Source organism: Syngnathus leptorhynchus, chromosome 22, assembly GCF_054491065.1.
Source record: "Syngnathus leptorhynchus isolate UIUO chromosome 22, UIUO_Slep, whole genome shotgun sequence".
NCBI lineage: Eukaryota > Metazoa > Chordata > Actinopteri > Syngnathiformes > Syngnathidae > Syngnathus > Syngnathus leptorhynchus.
Window position 1 is genome coordinate 988,640 of NC_141216.1, and position 11,048 is coordinate 999,687.

Sequence of the window (11,048 nt, forward strand, 5' to 3'; positions counted from 1 at the left end):
GCATTTCATTGGGTCAAATAGTAATGCCAGCATATCTTCAGGAATTCCAATATTGCTCAGCAGCTTGAACAAATTCAGCACATATATGAGATGAAAAAGATTGGCAGATATTTGAAAGGACTTTTGCAAACATACCGTTCATCTGGGCCATCTGTAAGATGTAGTAGCCATTTTACCGTACGTGGTCCATATATAGTCTGGCTCAGCGTACAAGTCTTCTTGAATAGCTACACATTGTTTGGATCCATGTCAACACTACTGCATCTGGTGTTACACACCAAAGCCAAGCAAATATTTTTGTCTGCAGCACCACACACGCAGGCGGGAATCACATTTCAACATCCAACATTTTGCGTATTGACGATTGAAAGGTTACTAGGTGATTAAATGCCCCTGACCTATTGATGACATAAGGCCTATGTCTAAATGTGTTGTGTTCATTAATCTTGTTGGTTGAAGGATGATTTGATTTGGAAATAAAATCAAGACAGTATTTTCCTTCACATGAATCATTTCTTTTCCATTTCTCTCTGGATTTGGGAGTGATTCGATTCTTTGTAGCTAAACTGGATGTGGTGCTGATGCCGTTGTTTGGCGACCAAGCAACGTGGCGCCTGGAGCTGTGACCGCTGTTGACCAAGGCGCAATGTTCCTGAGCGACCGACCGACCACAGGCGGCCGCTTGTTTGTTTTTCCGACTGAGAGCTGCCATTACCCCCTGCGACCGCCCCTGTCATCAGTCTGCTCATCAAAGAATGTAAATATTCACGTTTTGTATGTGATCTATAATATACAGATACAAACCAACACATTAGAAACTAGAAAACTAATGAATTAAAAAAAAAAAAGCCAAATAAGTTCAAAAGTAACTCTGGTAAAATATACAAATATGATGGCAGTATAAAATGTATGCCAAAAATCCAAATTGTAGCTCCCACTGGTAGGAATTTTAGAAAGAAAAAAAAGGAGAAACTAACAAATTAAAATCAAACTAATGGATAACAAAAAAAAAACCCTAAATAAAAATTAACTGTGTTAAAAAATGTATGTTAAAAAATAAATAATCCAAATTGTAACTCCCACTGGTTTGGTCATTCTGGAAATGTACTGTACAGTATGATTGATCATTCCCCCCCCATACTGCTTAGGTCATCACTCTATTACGAATTTGACGTTATTTTCACACCCGTTTGGCATCTTCATCAAATATTTGCAGGCTTCATCAGATGCAATTCCCCAGATGCATCAGGACATAGCTGCAGGCATGTGAGAGCCAAACAGTTTATTCATCAGCGGTACAACATGTTTAGCCTTCCGCATAGCACACAGCGTGTCTGCTAAACATTTCCTAATGCATTTGTAGATGATGGTAAACACTCACAGCTGCGTCGTGCTTCCAAGCCAAACCCCCACTTGAGCTGAGAACCAAGGTAGGATACAAAGCATGTTAATGTGGCTGACCCCTCTCAACTTTGACTCCACTTTCACCTCCTTAATTTATGATTATTTGTGGATTTGATCTCACATCTTCACAACAGAAAAGCAGTATGTGTACGTAAGACACGTACATCCTAAATTGCTGGCTGTAACGACAGCACGCTTGGATTATATAACCTGTATACAGACAAAGGATACGAGGAATCAATCTTCCCTGAGTGTTTGGTTGTGCTGTATTCATGCAGTCATTTTCTGTGTCAAACCCAAGGCCCGGGGGCCAGATGTGGCCCGCCAAGACAAATTGTGCAACGACGTCATGTGTCAATACTAAAATTAGAAATTGTCTTTGCTTTTAAAAAATTGCAGGGAATTATTAGTACCATTCATCTTTTTAAAATATGAGCAAAGATGAACTAGTGTGACCTGCTCCGACGTTTTTATGTGGCCGAAAGACAACATTGTAGTTTTCTTTAGCTATACTCAATAATTTGGCAACACACAAGCAGATCTATAAAAATTTAAAGGAGCTAATTGAATATTCATGTGGTTTTTTTTTTCCTTCTGTTTGTGAAGCCCCGACATTTTTTTTCTTAATAGGGTCGTAAACTAACTGGAATAATAGCCGTATTTATGAGGCTGCGTATCCCCAGGTCATTAAAAAGCAACATCTTTACAACTGCTTTGTCAAAACACTTTTTGGAAACTAAAGTATATCAAGAAACTTGACATGACTGAAACTTAACGGTAATCTTCTGGTATGTGCCCGTGCATAATTTAGTAAAACTATCCGACAGGGGATTTTATAGAGACATCTCTCATCCATAGATGAATACTCATACCATGCTAGTAATTTTGTTGAGTGTTTTAAGCATTTTTATTGAGCAGCCGGTTGCAGGTCAATCAGAGGTCACATGAAAAACAAAACACATGAGCACTTTTCAACTATCACTGACTGGGAACTGAACTCGTTCTTTGTGCACAGAAGTCCGCGGAGTGAACCACTACACCATCAGTGACTAATGAAGAATAAAAGAGATTTTACCTTTCTATTTTGCAGCTGCTTTATTGCACTTTCGATCATCCAACAGGAAAATCCAATCAATTTGATGTATGCTTTTCTCTCTGCACTAAATGTTGCCTTTACTGAAGCCCAACGTGGACATATGATTCTATCACGGCCACATATTGTCATACTTGTGGAGCTGGCAGCAATTGAATTTCAGCAGTTCCTTCATGCATCATAGTTACACACATATATATATAGCTGATGCACTAGATCCTGGAACATAATAATCCTAATTCATCTGTCACATTCATACTCTAAAGACATTTAGAAAGTCCACCATTTTTGTTGTTTGTTTGTAAGAAAAGCCACACAGATAAAGGAAAGTTACAGCAACATAGAAAAATAATCCTCAGTAAAATATACAATGCAATACTGAAGCAAAAATTCACAATTGGCAGCATTGCTTGTGATGACCAAATGATAAGCATAACAGGCTATTCTTCTTCTTCATTATTGAATGTGCAAGTGTTATGATATGTTACATGATATTAAAGTGCGTGTTTGCTCCTCGTGGAACATATTTCCGGGACAACCAGATTAGTCCCTGGTCCTTTTCTTGATTGGTTGGTGGGAGGAGGACAGAGTAGGAGAGGCGATCTGTTCTTCATGCACTTTTCCAGATCAACTCAAACTATAGGCAGGACGGCGTTGTTGAAGGCGTTGAAGGCGTTGACTTTGTCTTCAAACACACAAAGAATGGATTATGGTCATGGAGTTTTACTTTTTACAGGTCAGAAAAGACCATCTTTGGAAAACTATCGAGCAAGTGCGGACTATTAATTTTGCCATCTTGTTGCGCAAATCTTTCAATGTATACAGTGAATTTTCATTTGCCGCAATGTGACTAGTGCAGACTAAGTGCACCTGTGTTGGATGATTCACAGAGCTGACAAGTTGCGATCAAATTCATGAAATAACTTTCATTCTAAATGTAAACATGGCAATGTCACCCCTGCCATCCATCCTGAGCAAGAAGACCAGGGCAACTTTACGAGGGAGGCTCTTTTTCCTCTTTTTTATTCTCTCAAAACATCAGGTAAGTGAAAATACAAGAGAAATGTCAAATATCATGAAAATAATTATCTATCTATCTATCTATCTATCTATCTATCTATCTATCTATCTATCTATCTATCTATCTATCTATCTATCTATCTATCTATCTATCTATCTATCTATCTATCTATCTATCTATCTATCTATCTATCTATCTATCTATCTATCTATCTATCTATCTATCTATCTATCTATCTATCTATCTATCTATCTATCTATCTATCTATCTATCTATCTATCTATCTATCTATCTATCTATCTATCTATCTATCTATCTATCTATCTATCTATCTATCTATCTATCTATCTATCTATCTATCTATCTATCTATCTATCTATCTATCTATCTATCTATCTATCAATCTATCGATCTATCTATCATAGCCTTCTGATTTATTTCGAAACATTCTCAGAAAGAGTGGAATATTCTGCTTTTTGCTGGGAAATTGTAAATGAATGTAAATGAGCCAAAGATAGCTTGGGATAAATTCACTCTCCGCTTTGATGGAGAGAGGACATTTTTGAAAGATAATTTGATACGCAGCTAAATGTTTTAAAATACTCCCCCCAAGTGGTCATTGAAAAGAACAGCTACCTTTAGATTCTTCTTCTTATCATGTTTTACAATGATTTTTCCGGCAGCTCCTAAAGCCACCATAAGTGACCCCGATTTTGATACGAGGTTGTTTCCAAAAAGGTCGACAACCCAAACAATCAGCCACGCGTGACAAAAGATGTCATTCTGACTTGTAGCCTTGGTGAGGGAAGAATGACAAAGATGACCTTTGACCTGCAAGGAAGTATATCAACATGTCTCTTTGGTCACGGGAATACAACGCAGTGCAGCTGTTTAAAATCATGGAGAGGGTAGAGTCCAAAAACATGCAGCTCATTTCAAATGATGAATGAAAAGGAATAATCTTGTTTCTTTTTTTGGAAGATAACATGCTCAGTGCTTGAAAGTCTGATAGCAGAGCGCACAGACTACTGGGAGGACTGCAACAGAACTCTCACATCGAGTACACGCCCCAAAACTGGTAAGCTTGATTTCTTGTAAATGACTGAAAGTAGAAATGACAGCATTTTCTTTTTCAATCCAGTGATGTCATGTATTGGTTCCAAGGCATGACCAATATGACTCCTATCTATTTATGCCTTGCAGGAATCTACTGTAAAGGAACATTCGATGCATTTGTGTGTTGGCCTCATTCACCTCCCGGCAACGTTTCCGTCCCCTGCCCTCCTTACTTACCATGGATCAGCATGGGTAATGTTTGAAAAAGCCATATTGAAGTGTCAGCGGCTTGCATTCTAACAAAAAGCCTGAGAATTGATAACGCACGCTCATTGGAGCATGACTAAAACAAATCGAATGATGCACTAGCACTTTAACACATTATTGTGTCGCAATAGAAAATTGTACAGTTGACATAGTTTCACACTTTGGCTCCCTACACTGATGAAAACTACGAATTGAGCATGTGAATTTGAACTTGCTGCAGACATTTCGAGGAAGGCTCACCGAGAATGCTTGGAAAATGGAAGATGGCGGCAGAAGGAAAATTCCTCAGAGCCTTGGAGGGATGACTCCCAATGTCAAGGGGATCATTATTTTAAAGACAAGGTGAGGAAAATGGCAGATTAGTGACCTAGTAACATTTCTGCCATCCTTCTTAACAATCCCAGAGACTACATCACTTTTTGTGAAAAAGCTTTTGATTCCAAATACAAGGCTTTGTATCATGTGAGCACGCAGTCTTCAATTGTGTCGATTGTCTCGTTTGTCCTTGTGAGCAGGAAGAGCAAATGCTTCGGCAGACAGCCCTCCGGGTGGTCTCCATCGTTGGCTATTCGCTCTCCTTGGCTTCCCTCATGTTTGCCACGCTCCTCATGGGCATGTTTAGGTCAGTCACCACGGATGACGCGTGATACATCAATTTTTAAAAGCTAATGTTCTCGTCGTAACACAGATCCTGCTGAGATGCCAGAATTCAGTCTGTTTATTTAGCATCAATAATGGACTGTGCTATTGCAGATTCTTTTTTGTTTCCGCTGACTTTTACACGGAGGCGTTATCGAGCATGTGCTTTTCGATGACATCAGCCTCAAATTGTCCTTTTACGCCACAGTCTGGTTGGTCACAGATGGTTCCCCTCTCATTTGAAAGAGGTCCTTTCAAAGCAGCATTTCTATTTACGTTGCGAAACTCTCCAAACTTGTCACGTGGGCTCATCAGATTACATCAGTGCTTTTTAACCGTTTTGGATCATCCATTACTGTCCACAAATGAAGCAAAGGCTATTCTGTATCTATCTATCTGTGTTTTCCAGGAAGCTCCATTGTACCAGGAACTACATTCACATGAATCTCTTTGTTTCCTTCATCCTGAGAGCTGTTGCTGTCATTTCAAAAGAAATTGTTTTGTACATCATGTATTCCAACCTCCCCAAGGATGATCCTGGATGGAACTCGTATTCAAGTTCTCCGGTACAATCCGATTCCATTCCGATTTGAACTGCTTCAAAAGACTAAAGCGTCCTCCTTTGGTTTCACTGGCAGATATCTCTGATGTGTAAATTCTCAAAAGTGGCCATGGAGTATTTTGTGGCCTGTAACTATTTCTGGCTTTTGGTGGAAGCCATTTTCCTTCACACGCTGCTTTTCACTGCTGTGTTGACCAAACGGCGCCTGTTGAAGAATTACATGCTGCTAGGATGGGGTACGTCCTTTTCAAACGTGCGTGCTCGTTTTCCATCCAACAAAAAAAACACAAAGAGCAACCAGCCCGTCAGTATGACGTAATGGGCGCAAGCGTCGTAAATTGATTTGTTCCTCTCGGAAACAGTACGCATTCCTGTGGCTTCGTGCCATTTTGCACCTGACTGAAGAGATTTTACTGCTAAAATGTTGGTCAGTAAAAACGTGATTTCATTTGGGTTTTTCAGGAATGCCCGTCTTCTTTGTGACACCGTGGACAGTTGTTAAGATTTTATATGAAAACACAGAGTAAGTGGAGCTTTGTTTGAATTTATTGATGAAATGAATCATTTTCTTTTTCATCAACATGTATTTCCAATGATTTAAAGGTGCTGGTCAATTGTGAACCGATGGTTCTGGTGGATAATAAAGGGCCCAATCACATTGTCAGTGCTGGTAAGAACTTCTCGAAACTGAATGTCGCCACGGTCGTTAGTTTAGCGCATTTGTGATTTTGCTCACATGACATTGAATGCATGTTGCAGATCATTTTCTTCATATTCATCAAGATTCTGTTGCTGCTGCTTTCCAAGCTCAAAGCGGATCAGGTGAAATTTACCGATTACAGATACAGGTATTTCCACACTTATGAGCTAGCTATATGGGTGCTTTGCAGAAAGTGTGCTCCAAAACGACATTTGTTTCAAACCCAGGTCAAATTGGGGATTAAATCGAACCTTCCTGCACCTTTGTTTGCAAGCAATATTGACTGGTGACCTTTTGGATTGAAAAATAGGATATGGTCTAAGCAGGGTTGTATGTTGTGATGATTGCCAGCTTAGCCAGGGCAACACTGGTGCTTATTCCTCTTCTGGGAATCCATGAAGTAGTCTTCACTGTCCTCATCGACGAATGCATGGAGGGGAGCGGTCGATACGCTCGGGACTTCATTAATCTCACCCTCAGTTCTTTTCAGGTAAGATTACATGCTTGACACTGTTTGTGTCATGTCATAATTCTGAGCGTGCTTTTTCTTGTAAAGGGCTTCTTGGTCGGAGTGTTGTATTGCTTCGCCAATGGAGAGGTATGCTTTCCTGTCAACCTAAGTTGATTTCCTTTGTCTCCTTGCCAAAGTTATAGGTTAGCAAGAGCTGGCAGGCCAGTTTGTTTCATCATTATTTTCCATTTTTAGGTACAAGCTGAGCTGAAGAAGCGCTGGCAGATTTTCTTGTTCAACAACAACTTCCAGTTCAGGAGCTGTTTTCAAGGTGCACCGCTCAAGCACCTATGGAAGTGCACCAAAATGCACCGGCCAGAGTGTCAACAAAGTAACTCCTGTGATGAAGGAGCAACGTTCACCGTCCACCCACACCTGCTCCAGGTGTCTCTCCAAGTGAGCGGTGGAGCCCGTGGACAAAAAGAGAAGAAAGGTCAGATGGTGAAAGGATATGATGCAACAGGTCTTGACTTTCTGACCAGGAAGAGTCTGTCCAGTAGTGACGGGGAAATGACGCATGGAGAGACCATGGAGGAGATTCTGGAGGAGAGCGAGTTTTGAATGCACTTGGCTTTTTTTTTTATTTTGCAGATGGAAAGACACTTTCAACTAGCGATGGAGGAATGTATTTTGTGGAAATACGTAGTAGCTGCTACACATGAACATCACACCCAGTTATGTCATGAATAAATCAATCACATATAAACCAGTATGCACACTGCTTTTGTTTGCCAGCCAATCAATACATGTGGTGGTCCTATGAATATTTTTTACTTGGGCCGATTGTGCGCATGCATCATGTGAGCGTTTCAGCACGCCCTGCCCTGCTGGCTGCATGAGTCACGAGAAGCTGCAGACTCAGCTGCAGCCGCTTTAAAGTGCGCGCACACTGCTTGGCTCAGTCCGTCCCTCGACTGCTTGAACACGCTCGGGTCCGCTATGAACGGCTTCTCGGAACCGATCGGATACCTGACCCGGATTCAGAGCTTCAGCGCTTGTCACCGCCTGCACAGGTACGATGTCGATCACCTTGGCAGCTTTGCGGAGGAACATCTGTCTGTCTGTTTGTCTGTCTGTCAAGGGAGTTTAGGACCACGGGGAAAGCGCCTACGTAAGCAGGAAAACACGCGATCTAATCCATCCACTGTGTGTTTGACATGTTATGGAAGATTTTCATGCTTCTCTTTTACTTTTCCTTACAAGCAGCAATTGTGTGCATCGAATGCATTCTTGTGGGAAACTATTGCATGATCAATCTTTTCTCTTACTGATTGTTATGGTCAATGTTAAAATAAAAAAGACCCCCAGTTTTAATGTTGCACACTATTTGTCAGTATCCTCTTTGTGCACAGTGCATGTTTAGAATTTGAAATATTGAGTTACATGAGATTGCCATTGTCAAATACTAACTCAGAAGTATCATTTGTAGGAGACAAATATGAAGTGATGACACCAATTTCTGGCCAATGCTTAAAAGGGCCAGTTTGGATTGTTATCTTTCAACATTGAAGAAGATCTCGTAATATGTGAAAAAAAACAATCTTGTGCTGAAATAACCTTTAACATCATTTCTGTTTGCCCCGAAAAGTACACCATGTAAATGCGTCTTATCTCCTTTGTAGTGTTCACTTGACTGATGAAGATAATCTAAAGGTCTTTGGGAAATGTAACAATCCTCACGGCCATGGACACAACTACAAAGGTTGGTTTGACTATTCATTTGTTAAAGTTGTGTGGCCCGGGATGAACTTTGCTTGCTCCAAGTGAACTTGGGATAAGTCAACATGTTGTTGTTTTTTTTTTTTTTTTTTTCATGATCCTGTGTAAAGTAACCTTGAGCTAGGAGGCTTTCCATTTCAAACAATGCATATACTTTACAGGCATATTACAAATGAGTGGATGCAACTCTTCCTATCACTGTTCAATATTTCCCTCTTATTAATTCCAACTTATGTTTCCACAGTGGAGATAACTGTGCGTGGAAAGGTAAGTGTTAAGCTTTATTCTTTTTTTTAACTTTCCATGACACTTTGTGCCAAGCATACAATGTCTCAACAATCACATTTATAAACAGCCGTAAAAAATATAAGACTACCTTGTTGTGTTCCTTTTATTGCATGGTTAACACTAAATGCACATGATGTGAAAAGGAAATGTCTACAAGCACCGTTTTTACTAGTACAACATAAAGCCTGATCCATGAAGCAACCTGCCGATTAAATCAGCCCAGTTTACTGTGACAGCCAAATGCAGCACGACTTGATTGATTTGAGGGAAAGTGGAGAGAAGGACTTCTGGCTGGAACGGGAGGCTCGTGACTGACGAAACTGATCACGAACTGCTGGGAGTGCCGACCGGGTTTAACTACTTAACAAACCGGGACAGGACAGGTCAGGTTGGTTACTTGATTGCGGGGGCGTAGCTGTGACGTCAATGGAAGTGAGCGGCTGCGTGGGTGACAAGTGACATTTACCTCTTTTAACATTGTTCACATTTGAAGTCACAAAAAAAAGCTTTCCCCTGTAGTGTGAAAGGAGAAAAGTATAACTATGGATGTGCATGTGTGTTTATGTCTAGATTGATCACATCACCGGCATGGTAATGAACCTGACTGACTTGAAGAGGTCCATAGAGGTAAGAAAAGCAGAATAACGTTGTTGGTCAAAGTTCAATCATTGAACTGCATTCAAGTTGAACGTCATTTGAGCGATTTATTCCATTTTCAGGAAGTCATCATGATTCCACTTGATCATAAAAACTTGGATAAGGATGTCCCGTATTTTGCTACTATTCCCAGGTATGCAACTCCTGTGACAGTATACTTTTTTTTTTTATATACAGTGGCGACGATCAAATAAGCATAGATAATGATGTGTTGTCTGCAATTTTAATCATGTCTAATGTCTCATTTCTTTACTTGCAACTGTCCTCTGAGGAACAAATATTTGGTGAAATTTAACTAAATCTACATGTATCAACTACAATAATAAAACAAGCTTAACTACTTCATTTGAAGAAGAAAAAAAAAAAAAAGGACCACAAAGGGAAAAAAAAAGCCCTTTTTGACAGACAGACCTTTTTGTGTTGTCCCACGCTGCCCCACTCTCAAATGGTGTTCCACAGGGTTCACTTTTGGGGCCCCTGCTTTTTTCTGACCTATGACATGAAAATGCAGTCTTTATCTTTTGATTTGATTTATTTTTTATGACTACTCCTTCTAACAACTTTATTTTCTTTCTCCTAGCACGACTGAGAACCTGGCTGTTTACATATGGAACAATATGGCAAAGTCTATCGCACCTAATATTCTCTATGAAATTAAAATTCACGAGACAGATAAGAATATTGTTACATATAGAGGAGAGTAGATGTCTCTTATGAACCTTGTGTGGTTTGCGTACTGTAACTCACAATAAGTTTTGTTGGACACGTGCCTTATGAGGCTGGGCTTATATTTAGGTTGGTATAGTTGTGTTACGTACTTTTATACCAAAGATATTTCCAGTATTTATGTATAGCCGCTTTCGATTGACAGCCATCTCTCTTTTGAGGTGGGTCTGAATGAAAAGGATAAAGAGTGGCTCAGTGTTGTTTCTTCTGTAAAATACATTTTTATTCAATGATTATTGATCTTTTTGTGTGTGACAATAATCTTGCATTAGTATTTGAAATAAATTCTTGAATAAAATCCTTGACCCATCGAGCTCCGGTTCTTTTCAAATCCTCTTCACTCTGCGCGGGCATAACAATGTCCAATTTCATGCTGGGAATTCATTTCAAGCTGGATAAATATTA

At 39.9% G+C, this 11,048-nt stretch overlaps 2 protein-coding genes across 2 annotated transcripts; both read left to right on the forward strand.

The window, feature by feature from the left end:
- Positions 1-4,326: 4,326 nt before the first annotated feature.
- Positions 4,327-7,973, forward strand: glp2r (glucagon-like peptide 2 receptor). Its single transcript, XM_085903098.1, has 13 exons — positions 4,327-4,426; positions 4,500-4,596; positions 4,722-4,826; positions 5,062-5,183; positions 5,357-5,463; positions 5,890-6,046; positions 6,119-6,278; positions 6,505-6,565; positions 6,646-6,712; positions 6,802-6,890; positions 7,094-7,232; positions 7,299-7,340; positions 7,449-7,973. The coding sequence occupies exons 1-13, from the start codon at positions 4,370-4,372 to the stop codon at positions 7,812-7,814; spliced, it is 1,569 nt and encodes a 522-aa protein (XP_085759224.1). The 5' UTR covers positions 4,327-4,369; the 3' UTR covers positions 7,815-7,973.
- A 124-nt stretch (positions 7,974-8,097) lies between these two features.
- Positions 8,098-10,903, forward strand: pts (6-pyruvoyltetrahydropterin synthase). The gene is made up of 6 exons (XM_085903108.1): positions 8,098-8,266; positions 8,876-8,955; positions 9,217-9,239; positions 9,831-9,887; positions 9,980-10,050; positions 10,498-10,903. The coding sequence occupies exons 1-6, from the start codon at positions 8,193-8,195 to the stop codon at positions 10,619-10,621; spliced, it is 429 nt and encodes a 142-aa protein (XP_085759234.1). The 5' UTR covers positions 8,098-8,192; the 3' UTR covers positions 10,622-10,903.
- Positions 10,904-11,048: the final 145 nt, after the last annotated feature.